The 17,202-nt window shown below is 30.9% G+C and overlaps 1 protein-coding gene across 1 annotated transcript; it reads right to left on the bottom strand.

Moving 5' to 3' along the window:
- Positions 1–4,452: 4,452 nt before the first annotated feature.
- LOC109341265 lies at positions 4,453–5,365 on the bottom strand. Its single transcript, XM_019579121.1, has 2 exons — positions 5,016–5,365; positions 4,453–4,915 (listed from the first exon to the last, which is right to left on the bottom strand). Exons 1-2 carry the CDS (start codon positions 5,363–5,365, stop codon positions 4,453–4,455), a joined length of 813 nt encoding a protein of 270 aa, XP_019434666.1.
- Between the last annotated feature and the right edge of the window lie 11,837 nt (positions 5,366–17,202).

A 17,202-nucleotide genomic window follows, 5' to 3' on the forward strand; every position in this document is an offset into this window, starting at 1 on the left:
TTTGAAGTAAAAGGCAAAGAGGATAAGGTATACATATTGAAAAAGGCACTGTATGGATTGAGACAAGCTCCAAGAGCTTGGAACAAACGAATAGATGCATTTTTCTTGAACTTTGGATTCAAGAAGTGTGAGGTAGAGCATGGTGTATATGTGAAGAATCTGAGTAAGCATGACACTATAATCATCTGTCTTTATGTGGATGATTTACTAATTACAGGTAGCAACTCAGATAGGATTGAAGAGATAAAGTTAGGCCTCAAATCTGAATTCGAAATGTCTGACTTAGGCAAGCTATCTTACTTCCTTGGAATCGAATTCAGGCAAGTCAAGGAAGGAATCTTCATGCATCAAAGAAAGTACACTCAAGATGTACTAAGAAAATTCAATATGTTGAATTGCAACTCTGCCGAGACACCTGCAGAGACCAATCTAAAGCTAGGCAAGTAGGAAGATGAAGTTGAGATTGACAGCACACTGTTTAGACAGATTGTTGGTTGCCTAAGATTCCTTTGTCACACAAGACCAGAGGTTGCACACAGTGTTGGTGTTGTGAGTAGATTCATGAATGACCCAAGGAAATCACATCTCATTGCTGCCAAGAGAATTCTAAGATACCTAAGGAGTACTCCTGAGTTTGGAATTCTGTTCCATAAGCAAACAGAGAACAGAGTTCAACTAGTTGCTTACTCTGATTCGGATTGGAGTGGAGATCCACTAAAAAGGAAGAGCACCATGGGCTATGTGTTCTTCCTATCTGGTTCACCAACATCTTGGTGTTCTAAGAAGCAAGAGGTAGTGGCTTTATCTACCTGTGAGGCAGAGTATATTGCAGCATGCCATGCTGTGTGTCAAGCTCTATGGATGACCTCCTTGCTTGATAAATTGGGAGTTGATTTTGATGGTAAGGTAGAGATGTTGGTTGACAATAAATCTACTATCAATTTGGCAAAGAATCCTGTATGTCATGGACACAGTAAACATATAGAAAGGAAATACCATTTCCTTAGAAATCAAGTTGAGAAAGGCAAGATACAATTGAAGTATTGTGGGACAGCTTTACAAATTGCAGATATTATGACCAAATCATTGAAGATAGATAGATTCAAAGAGTTAAGGAAGATGTTAAGTGTAGTTTGCTTGTAGTTGTTTTGAATTAAGGGAGAGTATTGGATTTTGTAATTCAATAGGCTATTTTTAGATGGTTGTTATAGTTGGTTATGGTTGTTAAGTCTATAAATAGTAACAATGCCTTGTATTCTAAGTTAAGTGAATAACAAGCTCATGCATTCTTTGATTCTCTCATTCTTATCTTCATTATTCTTCTCAAACAATTCTGTCATAGAGTGAAGAGTGAGGTGTGTGCAATTCATTTTCTTCCAACATATCCACCATTGATATTTAATCGTCGTTGACTTTGCAGAAAAAATAATCTAAACGAATGATAAATGATGTAGTGTATGTGTATAAATCTTTACACTGATAGTGTATAGATTTTACACTCAATCGCAAGAGAAAATGATGTATGCACTGATAGTGTATGAGTTTTATACATTGTCATTGTCATTACACTCAAATCACAATTCATTTAATACTCAAATCTTAACTTGAGAGTTAACTCAATATTTTTGTTAAATTAGTGATAAATGCCCTAATCATTTACCATATCTAAATTCTCCCTTTAAAGGGATTTGATCTCAAACTTTATTACCATAAATATTAATTGCACTAGTTTGCTTAGCTATAAATTAGTTATTGTTTATGTTCTATATAAATCACAACCATTAGGTAAAAATTCAGTTTGTAACTGTTGGAGAAGCTTAATTTCTCCTCTTGTCGTGAACAAGAAGATTGGGAAAGAAAAAGAATGAAGAGAAAATCAGTGAGGTTGACATTGGGAGAGAAAGGTTAGAATTAGAGAAAATAGTAGATTAGAGATAAGAGAGTAAGTGTAAGAATTCAACAATGATTCATATATTGACTACTCAACCAATATGATACACAAGCTATTTATAGTAAGCCGATGCTTAACTAACAAAACTAACTTTTGAAAACTTGCCAATTATAGAAACCAACTAACTAACTATTTCTAACACCCCCCTTAATTCTAAACCACTTGTTACAAGCATATCACATACAATAACATTCTCAACATCCTAAATTTATCAACCTTAACCGATTTTGTCATCACATCAGCAACTTGCAAATCAGTTTTGCAATACTTCGAACAAATCTTGCATTTTTCTACTTGGTCTCTAAGGAAGTGATACTTCCTTTCTATATGCTTGCTTCAGCCATGGCTAACTGGATTCTTTGCCAAATTAATGGTTGATTTATTATCCACAAAGAGCTCCACACTTCCTTCAAATCCAACCATCAACTCTTCAAGCAATGAACTCAACCACAAGGCTTGACAAGCAGCATGACAAGCTGAAAGATACTCAGCTTCACATGTACAGAGAGCAACAATTTCCTGCTTCTTTGAGCAGCATGACACTGGTGAGCCACACAACATAAACACATAGCTCATAGTGCTCTTTCTCTCAATCAAATCCCCAGACCAATCTGAATCAGAGTATGCAGAGAGTTGCAACATGCAATTCCATGGTTTATTGGAGAAGAAAACTCCAAAAGCAAGTGTACCACTAAGGTATCTTAGGATTCTTTTGGCTGCTACAAGATGAGGCTTCCTTTGATCACTCATAAATTTGCTTACCAATCCAACACTGAATGAGATTTCAGGTATATTATGGCAAATAAATCTCAAACAACCAACCATTTGTCTAAACTCAGTGCCATCTATAGCAGGTTCAGTGTCACTTCTGTCCATTTTTAGGTTAGGCTCTACTGGTGTCTCAGTTGAATTGCAATTAACCATATTGAATTTCTTTAGAACATCTTGTGTATACTTTCTTTGGTGCATAAAGGTTCCTCCATCAATTTGTCTGAACTCTATGCCTAGGAAATAGGATAGCATACCCAGATCAGACATTTCAAATTCTGATTTCAGATTCTGCTTGATCAATTCAACTCCATCTGAATTGCTTCCAGTAATTAAGAGATCATCCACATACAAACAGATGGTATGAAGTCACTAGGATTCCATTCCAAAGGAATTTGAACTACAGGTTTTGTTATCATCTGTTTTTCAGTCCAAGTGCTTGACTCATTGAAGTGCACGTCCCTACTGAACAAGACTTGACTAGTCTTAGGATTGAATAGCTTATAGGATCATGTTGAGTGATAGCCCACAAAGATCAAGAGCTCATTCTTGTCATCCAACTTTCCTCTTTTCTGATCAGGGATATGTCTATAGCCAACTGGTCCAAAAATTCAGAAGTGTGTAATTGAGGGCTTCCTTCCAGACCAGACTTCCTCAAACACTTTAGATTCAAGTTTCTTTGTTTTACGATGATTAAGAACATATGTTGTTGTTATTGTAGCCTCACCCCATAAGCCATGTGTTAGGTTCCTAGATTTTAGCATGCTCCTAACCATGTTAAGAATGGTTCTATTCCTTCTTTCAGTTACTCCATTATGTTGAGGAGTATAAGGTGCAGTCACCTCATGCAGAATTCCATTCTCAGTGCAAAACAACTCGAATTCTTTGAAAGTGAATTCACCTCCTCCATCAGTTCTCAGCACTTTAATTGATCTTTCTGATCGTTTTTCAGCCATACAGTTGAAGGTCTTGAATATACCAAACACATCACTCTTGAGCTTGATCAAGTATAGCCAAAACATTTCTGCTAAAGTCATCAACAAATGTGATAAAATATCTATTTCCACCAAGTGGGGGAGCCTCAAAAGGACCACGAACATCAGAGTAGACAATGTGTAAAAGATTATTGGCTCTTGAAGTAGTGAATTTGCTAAAGGATGATCTTGGTTGCTTGTTGATCTGGCAACTGTCACATATCCTATTTGGTATCTGAATTGAAGGCAAACCAAGAACCATCTCCTTTATTTTCATAAGGCTAAGGTCTTTGAAATTCAAATGACCAAGTCTCATATGCCATAGCCGTACATCTTCACTCAGATTTTGAGTATTAAGGCAATGGGATTCAATGACATTGAGATTTACCTGAAATGTTCTATTTTGAGTGAGAGGAGCTATGATGATTTTCTTCCTGGTTGAGTCAAATATTTCAAGCTGACCATCCTGCATACTCACATAGAACCCCTTTTCTAATAGTCGACCAAGGCTGATCAAGTTGTGACTCATGTTTGGCACAAAAAGTACTTCAGAAATCAAAGCATTCCTACCATCTTTTCTTTTGATCACAACATCTCCAATCCCTTCTACTTGGATAGTTCTATTATCATAAAACTTTACCTTGCTCTTCTTGCTAGAATCAAAGTTGACAAGCCACTCTCTATATCCTGTCATATAATTGGAGCTCCCAGAGTCCACATATCAAATTTCTTCACTGTTGTTGCCTTGGCTTGTTGTCATCATAGCAAGATGGGTGAATCATCATCAGCATTGCCATTATCTTCCTTCACCATGTGAGCTTTATCATGGTGTTGTCTATTGTGAGCATCAGAGTATCTTGGTTGTGCTTGGCATTCAGAAGAGAAGTGGCCCAATTTACTACAATTGAAGCACTTCACTCTTTTTTTGTCTACTTTCTTCTTTCCTCCTCTCCAACTGCTACCACCTCCTCTTTTTGAATAAGTTGATGCTTGATCAAGATCGGTTCTTTCTTGATCTTGAAGTCCAGCGTTGCTAGAGTTCTTCCCCATATAGTCTTTCCCTCTTCCTCGGTTTCTTTCACTATTCTTACCAAAGTATATTCCCTTCTTGCAAGTCTGAGCTTGCAATGCTTGACTGTCTTTATCAGTTGATCTCTCAATGAGTCTTTGCTCATGAGCCTCAAGGAAGCCATGAAGATCTTCCAGCTTCAAATCTTCAAGTCTTTTTTATTCTTCAATAGCAACAACTATATGATCAAATTTTGGGGTAAGAGTTCTCAGGATATTTTCAATAATGGCTTGATCAGCTATAGCTTCACCACAAGCTTTCATCTGGTTTGTAAGACAGATGATCATGTAGAAGAACTGGGCACTTCTCATTCAACTCCATCTGCATCAATTCATATTGGCGCCTCATGGTTTGGAGCCTAACCTTCTTTATATATTCTGTTCCCTTGATAAATTTCTCTAAAATTTGCCATGCCTCTTGTGAAGATTGTGCTGAAGCAATCTTCTCAAAGTGTGCTACATCAACACACTGATGTGGAAGGCACATCGCTTTGCAATCCTTCCTTTTGTTCTCCTTGTGTGCCAATCTTTGTTGTTTTGTTGAGTTTGCCTCTAGTTGAGGGTAACCAAGTTCAACGATTTCTGAGATTTCTTGAAACCCCATGATTGCCCTCATTTAAATGCTCCATCTATTCCATTTTATACCATCGAGGACAGGTAGGCTAGCTGGAAAGCTTGTGCGTCCCATTCAAGAAAAGACGAAGGGAGTAATTGAAGATGATGGAGTACCTTGGATCTCTCTTGAGCTCTTGATACCAATTTGTTGGATAAGCTTAAGTTCTCCTCTTGTCGTGAACAAGAATATTGAGAAAGAAGAAGAATGAAGAGAAAAACAGTGAAGTTGAGATTGAGAGAGAAAGGTTAGAATTAGAGAAAATAGTAGATTAGAGATAAGAGAGTAAGTGTAAGAATTCAGCAATGATTCATAATATTGATTACTCAACCAATATGATACACAACTAACTTTTGAAAACTTGCCAATTATAGAAACCAACTAACTAACTATTTCTACTAGTAACCTTTTCATTTTATCTCATCTATGTCATGTTTTCCAACAATTTTTGGCCATTAGTCATTTATAAGCGATTCATTTTCTTATTTTTTAGTTGGGATTAAGCCAAGGAAAAAAGTAGTACTTTGAGCTCAAATAAATTATGATTTTTTTATGATGTACTATAATTTTTTACAAAACACCATGTTGGTCAAAGACTCACAGTGATATAAAACCCCACTAGTTTCCAAATAAAAAAAATGTTAAAGTTTAATTATACAAAAAACGACCCCTATGGTAAGAATACATGTCATGCTAAACACATTTAAGTCCGTTTATTAAATGCACGGAAAAATGTATAAAAACATCCTAAACTTTATGTGTTTTGAAAGTATTCTTCATAATTATCACTTAAACATTAACTATTGATAAATTTGGTTCATGTATAAAAATAATAGCAATAAAAAATTTTAAACTATGCATTTCCATTTAATGGTTAGATATTTGTTATTTATTTTTATTATATATAAAAATATTATTGTATGAAACACTTTTATCCGTGAAATATACTTACCTTCTTTTTAATAAATTTTGTATTTTGATAACAGTTTTGTCCATATCAATGTTTGTTAACCTACAATATTGTATTGCAATTGTTGTAAAATCTTTCTTGGTATATTAGTACTTTAACAATATATTTATATATGGACTAATTTCACAAACTGATAAAGTTTAAGAGGTAATTAAGAATAAAAATATTTTGTAGTGTCTACTTGCAAATACATAAAGTTTATGAGTTACGCTACCAAAAAGGCGTTGATGTAGTGGTGTAATGCTTGACTAGATTCTCATAAACATAAAAAGTTAAAGGTTTGACTTATGATAGCAACACTTACCAGGAGAGACAACAACACACTCCAAAAGTGATTAATTTCTTAACATAAAATGGAGATAGTTTAGTAGTGTGCTAAAACAAAATAAATGAATGAAGCTTGAGCATGATTCAAAACTTGTCTATTAAACTACTTCCATTTGAGAAATTAGTTTAAAATAAGCACTATTTAATTCATCATGTCAAACGTATATGATTCAGTGAAATATTTATGTATTTAAAGTGTAAAAATTTATATACAATCAATGCATCATCAACTATTAATTTGTAATTACTTTTATTTAAGAGTTAATTATTATTAAAAACGAATGATAAATATATAATGATAATGTAAAAATTCTTACGCATCGGTCCATAAATCTTATTCTCAATATCATTTTCGTTTGGTTGGTGCCTATATTATTATTTTTCTTTTCTTGAACTGTTCGTGCTTATGTTTTACTTTATTCCATAACAAAACAAAATAATAAAGGTTTAATTGAAAGCAAACCAAATTATTATTCTACTCATCCCATTTTTTTGAAATGTTCAACAACAAAATCTTATTTTTTAAATGAATCATGTAAATGACCAAATCAGCTATACTTTGCTTCAACTACAAAGAAACATGATTGATTAATAATAATCTAAAGTAATACTCTCTCCCACATTTTATGTTTTGTTTTATAACATTTGTTTCAAATTGGTTTTTGTAAGGAAGTATAAAATGGATAAAAAAAATTGATGATATACACTTATGAAATATTGTCTTCGATTTTCCTTTTTTTCTATTTTAAAACTAACTCAACCGGTAAAGATGCTAACATATCGGTACAAAGTTTGAAAATATTGGGAATTAGTCTTATTCTTTCATTACAATAATAATAACATGAATATAATATATATGTATTAAATATTTATACACAGATAGTACATCATTTATCATTCATTTGCATTAATTATATTAAAGGTCAATGATGATTAAATTTTAATGGCATATAATACGATAATGTAAAAAACTCTCACACTATTAGTATATACATATTTTTCTGTATTAATATTTTCTCTTTCTTATCCTCAATAATAAGTTTAATTATTTATTTCAGTTGAGGTAATAAACAATGAAGACCAAATTAACAGAAAAAATATATAATTAAAGTAATGGAAAATATATAAAAAATTTCGGTATAAAGATTTATACACAGTTAATACACAATTCATTATTTATTTGTGTTATTTTTATGATTTAATATCTCTGCACTGTGGTTGTAAATATTTATACACAGACAGTATATCATCAATCATTCGTTTGTATTATTTTCAATTAACAGTCAATGGTTATTAAATATAAATGAGATATGATGTCGTAATAGCATGGAAACTCTTATATCGTTAATGCATACATCTTTTTTCTTCTCTGGTTTTATTTAAAAATCAATAATAATTAAATTTGAATAATGAATAATATACTAACAATATAACAAACTCTTACACTTTTATTTCATACAAAAATATATATTTCATTCTATAATTAGAATGACAAATGAAATATATTAAACTAAACTATGTCGAAAACTAAAACCAGTTTAACCACAAAATACAATGGTGCATAAAGCAGATGCACATCCTAGATCAACAACTTTACCAAACCTTTCGGTTAATATAATACAGTATTAAATTTTACACTAACTTTAGACCTTTTCGCTATATATGTACATTATAATATTAAATTTTACTCTGACTACACCTAACACAATGCTCTGTGTCTGTGACGGCTCGTGATTATGATAAGAAAACTAATAAAATTTGAGTTTAATATTTAATAACGTAAAAGTGTTTTACACCCCATCATGATTTGTGATAATCATCATTATCTTTCAAATAAAAATAGTAAATATAAATTATGGATATTATGTTACGGTATAAAATTTGTTTACACAAAATGCATATATATTATGCTCATAAAAAGTTGTATATTTTATTATGTTGCAAAAGCATTTATTGGTAAAAGAAAACAAAGTAGGTCACAGATTTGTATAGGTTTTGTTTGTATGAGGCATAGGATACAAAATAATTTTGGGATACCAATGCATTTTCAATGAGGCATGTGAAGGAGCAGTTGGGCCAAAAATAGTTGAATTAGGCCCCTACTGTATCAAAACAGTGGGGCCCACAATTTATTTTCTCCCACTTCCGATGTTGATTTATTGTCGACTCATAGAATTGGAATGGATCATATTTTCTCATTCATGTCTCATTTTGTATTTTAAGTCAATGAAAAAGAAAAATCATAAGAACAAAAATTAATATTTTTAATATTATTCTATCAAATTTGATTAATTAGAAACATGTAGACATAAAAATTCTAGAATAGAGTATCCTTCTCCATTAAAGTGACCTAGACAAAATGTGGTCACTAGGGATCACAATGAGACACTTTCTCATTCTATTTCACACATATTTTGGATATATAACCGAATTTTAAATTTAATTATATATTTATATATTTTATAATAATAATATATAAAATTAATTATTACATAATAACAAGATATGGATATGATACATTTACAATATAGTTTAATCACTAAAATGCATTATTAGATAATAAAAATACATAATATATTATCTTATAATAGTATAACATTATAATACATATAAATACAAATTAAAAAATAATTTTGTAATTATGCAATATAGGTATTATGGTATATTATTCACTCATAAACTATATTACTATGAGTGTAAAATTTACGTACTATCAATATAAATGTTTATACACAGCTTATATATCACCCACAATTAATTTATATTACTTTTTTGAAGAATTAATGAAGATAAAACATAAATAATACATTAACAATATATAAAATTCATACGAAATAATTGATATATTTTTCTCAACAACTATTATGGGTAAGTACAAGTCGGTTATTTTTGTCATTCACACACAAGCATGCAATGACATTTCAATTAATATTCCAGTATGGTTAAGACTTAAGAGCCGTGGTATTTTATAATACTACTATTTTTTTCTGTCTTCTTATATATGTTTCTTTTTATAAATCATGAGAATGTTAAGCAGGATCTTAATCATATTGGTTAATATTTTTTTAACGCACATGTTCCCAACTTGATGCAATATCATGCTTAAGCCAACCAACACGTTTAGCATTTGAGTTTAAGGATAATGTTTGAATAATATAAAATTAGTCAGTCAATATTAGAAAATTATTTCCAACATTTTTTAATATATTTTATAATTATAAAATTACTTATTTTGCATTTTAATTAATATTTTGCATTTTTTAACATATTTTACTTATTTTGTTTACATTTTAATTAATATCTATGCACTAACAAATACACTTGGTCTATCATCTACTATTCATTTGTGTATTTTAGTTAAGAGATAAGGGTTAATAATAATTGAAAATAAATAGTGGATGATGCAGTAGGAGTGTAAACCAGTGAATACATTTTTTTGCTAATTTTGATATACGATCCACACATATAATTAATGAGTAAGACTTCTCTAAAGTAATGGAGAGATAAATGATTTTTTTCCTTTGAATTTTAGGAGAAAAAGTGTAATATCATTTTAAATAAAAAAGATATAAATGTTAATGTGTATTAATTTTTCTTTGCTTTTACTGAGTTTTACATGCATTTCTCTCTCCATTAATGAAAAGGAGTCTGACTCAAAATTAATTATGTGTCATATATTTTTGTTCTCACCTGAAGCACTTGTATCAAAGTTGCTGAATCCATTGAAGCAATCAATACCATAATACTGATTTTGTCTTGAGAGAACAAAAGGTCTCTGTGTCACTCCTTTAGGACCACAGAACTGGAATCTATCTAATTCTGAATTAACTAAAAATATACTTACTATATAGGGTACAACTTATATAAATTAATGACATAGGAATATACTATCTCCCTCTTAAAGATAATATTTTTACACATAGGGTAGATATGCATAAGTGTGAGTAGTGCAAGACAAAATTTATTATTATTCAATAATTTACGAGGAATAATAATGCTACTTTCAATAAAGTAACCAACAGATACTTATTGGGAGAGACAATCATATACTCTAAAATGATTAATTCCTTATCCATAAGATGAGTGAATATCATTAATAATACCAAAAAACCAACAACAAATTAATTAATGGTGTAAGGTCTACTCGATCTTTAGATATGAGAAAATGTCAAATGTTAAAATTTTGAAACCAAAATTTATTAAAAAAAACAATCTCACCCAAAATAAATTAATTAAAAAAGACATTCTCACCCAAAATAAATTAATTAGTTATGATGAATACCTTTAGTTATATAAAAAAAAACTTTCAATAAAAATAAGGTGTTGCTCTCCTCCTCTCACAATTACAATATAAGTGAAAGAGAGAGAGGGGTTTCAGCATTGACAGAGTCCTTTTACTTTGCCTTTGCTCTCAAGGCATTGAATATTATTAAAGTGGTGGTGGTGGGGTGGATGTATTATATTAGGACCACAAATAACTGTACTCGAAGCACTCCCTTCTAATTTCATCAATCATCATTCATACTAACCTTTCCAAATCTTACATCCAAATAGTGAGATATTACTTTATTTTGCCTTTCACCTAATCCTTCAATATGAAGCATAACATTTAACCGTCACACAAAATTCTCATGGTTGTTTATGAGATTAGAGATATCAATAACTACTTAATTTCCACATATACCATTAATCTTTGGGTTTTCTCTCCTTTTCATTTTCTTTTTATGATAGAACATTATGTCATTATTAAAATAATTCTTATTTAGAGGTGTAGAAATCGTTAAAGTAATTCTTATTTCTATTAATAATGTTTTTCATAATCGAACTTCTAACATCATGTTTAAGGAACTTAATCATCTATCAGTTATGTACTTATATTTTATTGATCCCCTATCCTTTATATATTTACTAGGTGGATGAGGATTCAATTGACTCAAATTGAGTTTTTTACATGATAAAGGATATAACTTGCACAATTGTCAATTTATCTATGTATTTAGGTTCATATTGTGTGTCGGTCCAGGATATTAACCTGTTAGTTAATCTGTTACAATATTTAATGTCAGTGGTGGTCCATAATAGACAATTGTACTTTTAATTTTAATTTTTCAGATCCATATTTGCACTATTAATAGAAGTTAAGGTTCATAACTACCATTTAAAAAAAGGTTCATAACAAAACTAAAGTTATGCTAGTTTGAAGCCAGGACATGAATGGAGCTAGATTATCTATTACATGAAACTTGTGATGGAATTAACTCCAAATTTTTCAACAAACATACATTGTCCCAAATTCTATCCCCAATCTTATCTCGGGCTAATCATACTAAAAATAAAACAAAAACAATAATAATAATAAATATTTAATTTTTTAATTAACACAATATATAGTTTGAAATAACAAATACTATTCTGAATCTCTTCCTTCTCTAATCTTGATTGCTCTACTTTATTTTACCAATAATATAGGGTTGGGTAACTCCAACTACTAACTTTTTTAGCATTGGATGCCCCATCTTTTATGTGCTTTGTCTTAGAAAGTGCTCTCAACCCATATGCTATCTAGAAAAATAAAGTAAAAGCAAAGTTGTACTGCACTGTTGAAAAGATTAAACCTTTTTTTTTGCACAAAATTGTGATTAGATATATTCTTGAAAATATATTTAATAAATGAAAATTTGGACTGTCATATATAAAATTGAGACTAAAATCAATCACTTTTTGATTTGACAATAAATTGGCCACAAAGTCATGGATCTCATAGTTGCACTATAAGACAAAATTGTTGTGATCAAAGAGGGATAAACAAGGTCATTGTGCACTAAACAAACATTCTAGCAACTAATCATTCAAGAAGAAATATAATAGATTATGTGAAGAACTTTTCTTGGTTTATATCCTATTGGAGTGGGACTCTCTATGACCATTGAAAATTCAGATAAAAACATCATTGCAATATCTATGTATTGTTATTATAAAGATTTATATACAATTACTATATCGTTTAATATTTATTTATATTTTTTTTTTAAAAAAATCAATGATGATTGAATATAAATGATGAATAATAAATTGACAATGTATAAAACTTTTACACTGTCAATGTATACTTTTTTTTATCTTATAACACAATGTGTACCTCCAACATTTTCCCTTATGGCAGCTAGTGTGGGTACATTTTACCTCTTTATAACAATTTTTAACTTTCTTTTTAAGTCATTATTTAATAGCTATAGCTTCTAAGGTAACAAAGATCAATCAACGAGACAAGAATAAAGTGCTTTAGGTCACATTGCTGATTACAGTATTAAAACAAAGACACGTATTTTCTTGGCTTAATTTATATCTTGATTACTTTATTTGATGTTGACCTATGGACCCAGCTTTTTTATTTTACCTTTTTTCTTAGTTTACTCCAAGGGTTTTGAAGAGAGCTTCAAGCAAATTTTTATAGGATTAGAAATTTTTTTTATAGGATTAGAAAAATGAGAATATCCGGAAAGGATTTTGAAATATATTTTGATATTCTAGATTAATATTGTATTGAGATAATAATTACTTTAAACTTAGTTACTTTTTACATAAAAACAATCATTTTAAATTTAATTTTAATAATTAAAGTATGTGTAAAATAAATTAGTTAGTTAAGAGATATGTAAAATTAAGTCTTAGTATGCTATATAAGGTGTTTGATTAATTTCTTTCACTTCAAATACATGAAACAAAATGTGTAGAGGACTTTTCAGTTCAGTTGCTTGCATTTAAACTTTGACCAGCTGTGTTGTGGGGCGTCCTCGTGCTACCCATCTAGTAGAACCCACTTTTATAGGGTATAGTCCATCCTCAAGGTGCCACTGCCCTACTTGGATAGGAGCCCTTAACCAACATCAAACTATTACACTTCATTTCTCTATTTACTGCTACCTTAGTAATAATTTACAAGTTTGTAAAATAGCAAAAAATGTATTCTAGTGTGTAAGACATCGCTAGATTCTGAAGATGATTAAAATGTTAAAGATTTGATTTCTAAGAGCAATACTGGTTGAAATAGATATTCACGCATCCCGAAAAAGATTAATTCATTACCAAAAGAGTGAAAGAATATCTTTAGTAATACAAAAAATAACAAAATGGTGAAAACTAAAATTGATTAATAAAGTGGGCCAATAAAAGTTTGGAGTGTTAATAACATTTTTTTTTTCAGTTTGGAGTGTTAATAAAAAAGATTGTGACCAAGTGTAATTAGCAAACAATCTTTCATATGCTAGATACACTTGGCTCCTTATTATCTGTTTTTTAGTTGAATTTTAAAGGAAAATAACAATAGACTTCAAAACCATCTTACAAATATATTTAATGACTTTCAAGTATACTTTTATTAAAATGACATCTCAGACCTATGAATATACTGAGCATGTCACCTATTAAGCTTAAATAGCTCCTACAGTATTTTATTCCCCTCCGAGGGGAGCCTTCCGCGACTCGAATCCGTGACCTCAGGGATAAATAGTCACTATAGCACTGAGGCACTACCATTTATCAATCTTCTTGTTCTTGTAAGCTAACTCTAATAATAGACCAAGAAAAATACTTGGATGGGCTGGGCTTGTTTGAATATTAGTTAAGGACCAGTAAAAAAGACCCATCGAGAAGAATCATTGATAGTTAATTCCAGGTGCCCACTTTCATATTTTCACCACAATTAATTTATCCACCTCACAATTTAAATTTTGGATCCCATAATGCTTTGAAGACATTTTTTTCTGTATTCATTCACACATACTCTTCTTCCTCAAATCCTACAAGTTCCATTTCACTCAATCAAAATCTTACCTTCTATTAAGAAGTTGATTCATCCTAGGAAGCAGACACCAAGAACCACTTCATCACAGAACACCAAAAGTGAACAAACCTCATACTCCCTATTTAATTCGCTATTTGCTACATGCAAACCTTTGAAATGATTTTTTTTTTCAATTACAACATACTCTGATTGAAATTGAAAAAATATACATTTCAACAAGTCCATATTGTGTGCAATCTCATGTATAATTTAATGTAAACAATTATGCATTATGACAATCTCATGTCGAAACACATGACATGGTTTGATTAATGAGACCGAGTGAATTTATGTACCAAATCTAGTCTTGGACTAAGCAAATAATTGTTCTAGTGTTTGGGATTAGATGTTACTAAAGGAAGTTGAACTTTAATTGAATTAAAAGTAATTGATGGCATCTTCCTATCTCTATTGTAAAAGAAAAGCAACTTGATGCTTAATGTTGTTTTTTCCTTGAGGGGGAGAGACAGTTGTATTTATTTATGTATTCTAGCATTGATTGTCCAAATGTATAAAAAAAATTAAAGTGTAATATTTATCTATCGACAATGTAAAAATTTATATACAGTTACTATATCTTCTATCATTCATTTAATTTTTTTTAAAGAATAAATAATAATTGAAAATAAATCGTATGACATTACAAAAACTGTTACCATCAATGTATACATATTTTTCAATAGTCTGGAATGCAAATAATGTTTTCAATTCCGACCAAGGTATGTTATAATGTTTTCAATTCTAACATTTCAGGGTCAAACGAAACTGACAGACAAATGATAAAAACGATGAGAATAATAAGTATGGTGATAGTGAAGGGGAATAATATGATATGGATTTTGAAGGTGAGAAGAATGAGTATGGTGGTGATAAAGAGAAGTGGAAATAGAGAAATGGACATTAATGGAAGCATGATAAAATCTTGAAGTGGAAATTTTTAATTGTCATTTTCACCACAATAGTACTAACAAATTGAACAGGAGTGCATATTGTATTTGGTGACTACAAAATTGAACAAAGACATCCATGTTTTTTGTGTTAGCTAAATAAAACATGACTAAGTAATTTTGGTAGATGTTCAAGAGTTTGCTATATTTGACTGCAAGGTTTCGTTATTTTGTAACAGTTTATAGAGCAGAATGAACGTGAAATCTTAATTTGTATATTTTTTCACTTAAGATATTGATATGCGTTTAACTGGTTTCATGAGTGCCTTGTTGGTTCGATGCCAGCTATAGAACAAAACACAGATATTGATATGCATTAACCTCTTTAAATTTCAAATTAGTAAAGTACTTTCGAAAAAGCCAAAACCAAATGAGGTAAAAAATTATATATTTAGTTCAGAGAAATAAAACAATAGATACATAAGATTGTGACCAAAGTGTAATGAGCAAACAAATTTTTCATATGCTCTAAACAAAGCTCATTGAACTCAAGAAAGTCAATAAAGAAACGGTATGCTTCAGCATCTGAAAATATCAAGTTGCACCTGCTCAAATGACATCTGATTTTGCTCATTAATCGTTTCAGCTATATTGAATTAAAAGCAAACTTTGAAAATAACAATGTGATGTAACACTTTTATCTCTTAAAATATAATTATATGACATTTTTTCTCTTGAAAATTAGTGCAAAATCAACTAATTTTCTCTCTAGTAATAGAGAGGAGTCTAATTCGTTTGAGATCAGGACAGTGTTAGAAGTATTTTGTAATTCAATTGTAATCCAAATGTAGTGTTAGTTAGTTGTATTAGTTGGTTGAAACTTTCTATTTTTAGTTAGGGAGTTTGAAATTCTGTTTTCTGTTATTGTAAACTTTCTATAAGTAGAAAGTTCTTCTTGTTAATGAATGATGCATTCTTATACTCTTCTTCTCTTCTTATTTCTTGCTGAGATTCTAACAGTCACAACTTCGTATGATGATGTTTTTTGACCAACGAGAATGCGTGACATATAGGTGTAATGCATTTTATGAAACAATATATCTTATGTTATAAAAAATAGTGGAAATATGAACTTTGTATAGTGAAATCTAATTTTTAAGAGATGGTATGATTAGTGGTACTAGTTGTTAGATGATGAAACTCTTCATGTAATCTATGATAGATTAATGTTCATGATGAGATAATCTTTTAGAAACCATATGGTGGAGAATTATATCTTGAAGTCAGTGAATTAGTTAGTTTTTTTACTCAAAAGAACTTGTAATTTAAATACTGTCTCAATTATTTTCTCAACATTAATTATCCCTAGGAGGGTAGGATGAGGATGCGTATGAGGATGAGGATATGGTCAGGATGAGGATGGGGACGTGGATGCCGATAGGATGAGGAGGAGGACGAGGAGGATGAGGAGGCGGATGAGGATGAGGATGAGGATGAGGATGGGGACGAGGATGCAGATAGGATGAGGAGGAGGACGAGGAAGATGAGCATAAGGATGAGGATAGGATGAGGATGAGGATGAGGATGAGGAATTGGAGGAAGATGAGGATGAGGAGGAGGATAGGATGAGGAGGATGATACGATGAGGATGAGGATGTCGATGCGGATAGGATGAGGAATTGGAGGAGGAGGATAGGATGAGGATGAGGATGAGGTGGAGGATGAGGATGAGGATGAGAATGAGGACAAAGATGGGATGAGGAAGAAGAGGAGGTTAGGATGAGGATGGGGATGAGGATGA

This window comes from Lupinus angustifolius, unplaced genomic scaffold (assembly GCF_001865875.1).
Source record: "Lupinus angustifolius cultivar Tanjil unplaced genomic scaffold, LupAngTanjil_v1.0 Scaffold_419, whole genome shotgun sequence".
NCBI lineage: Eukaryota > Viridiplantae > Streptophyta > Magnoliopsida > Fabales > Fabaceae > Lupinus > Lupinus angustifolius.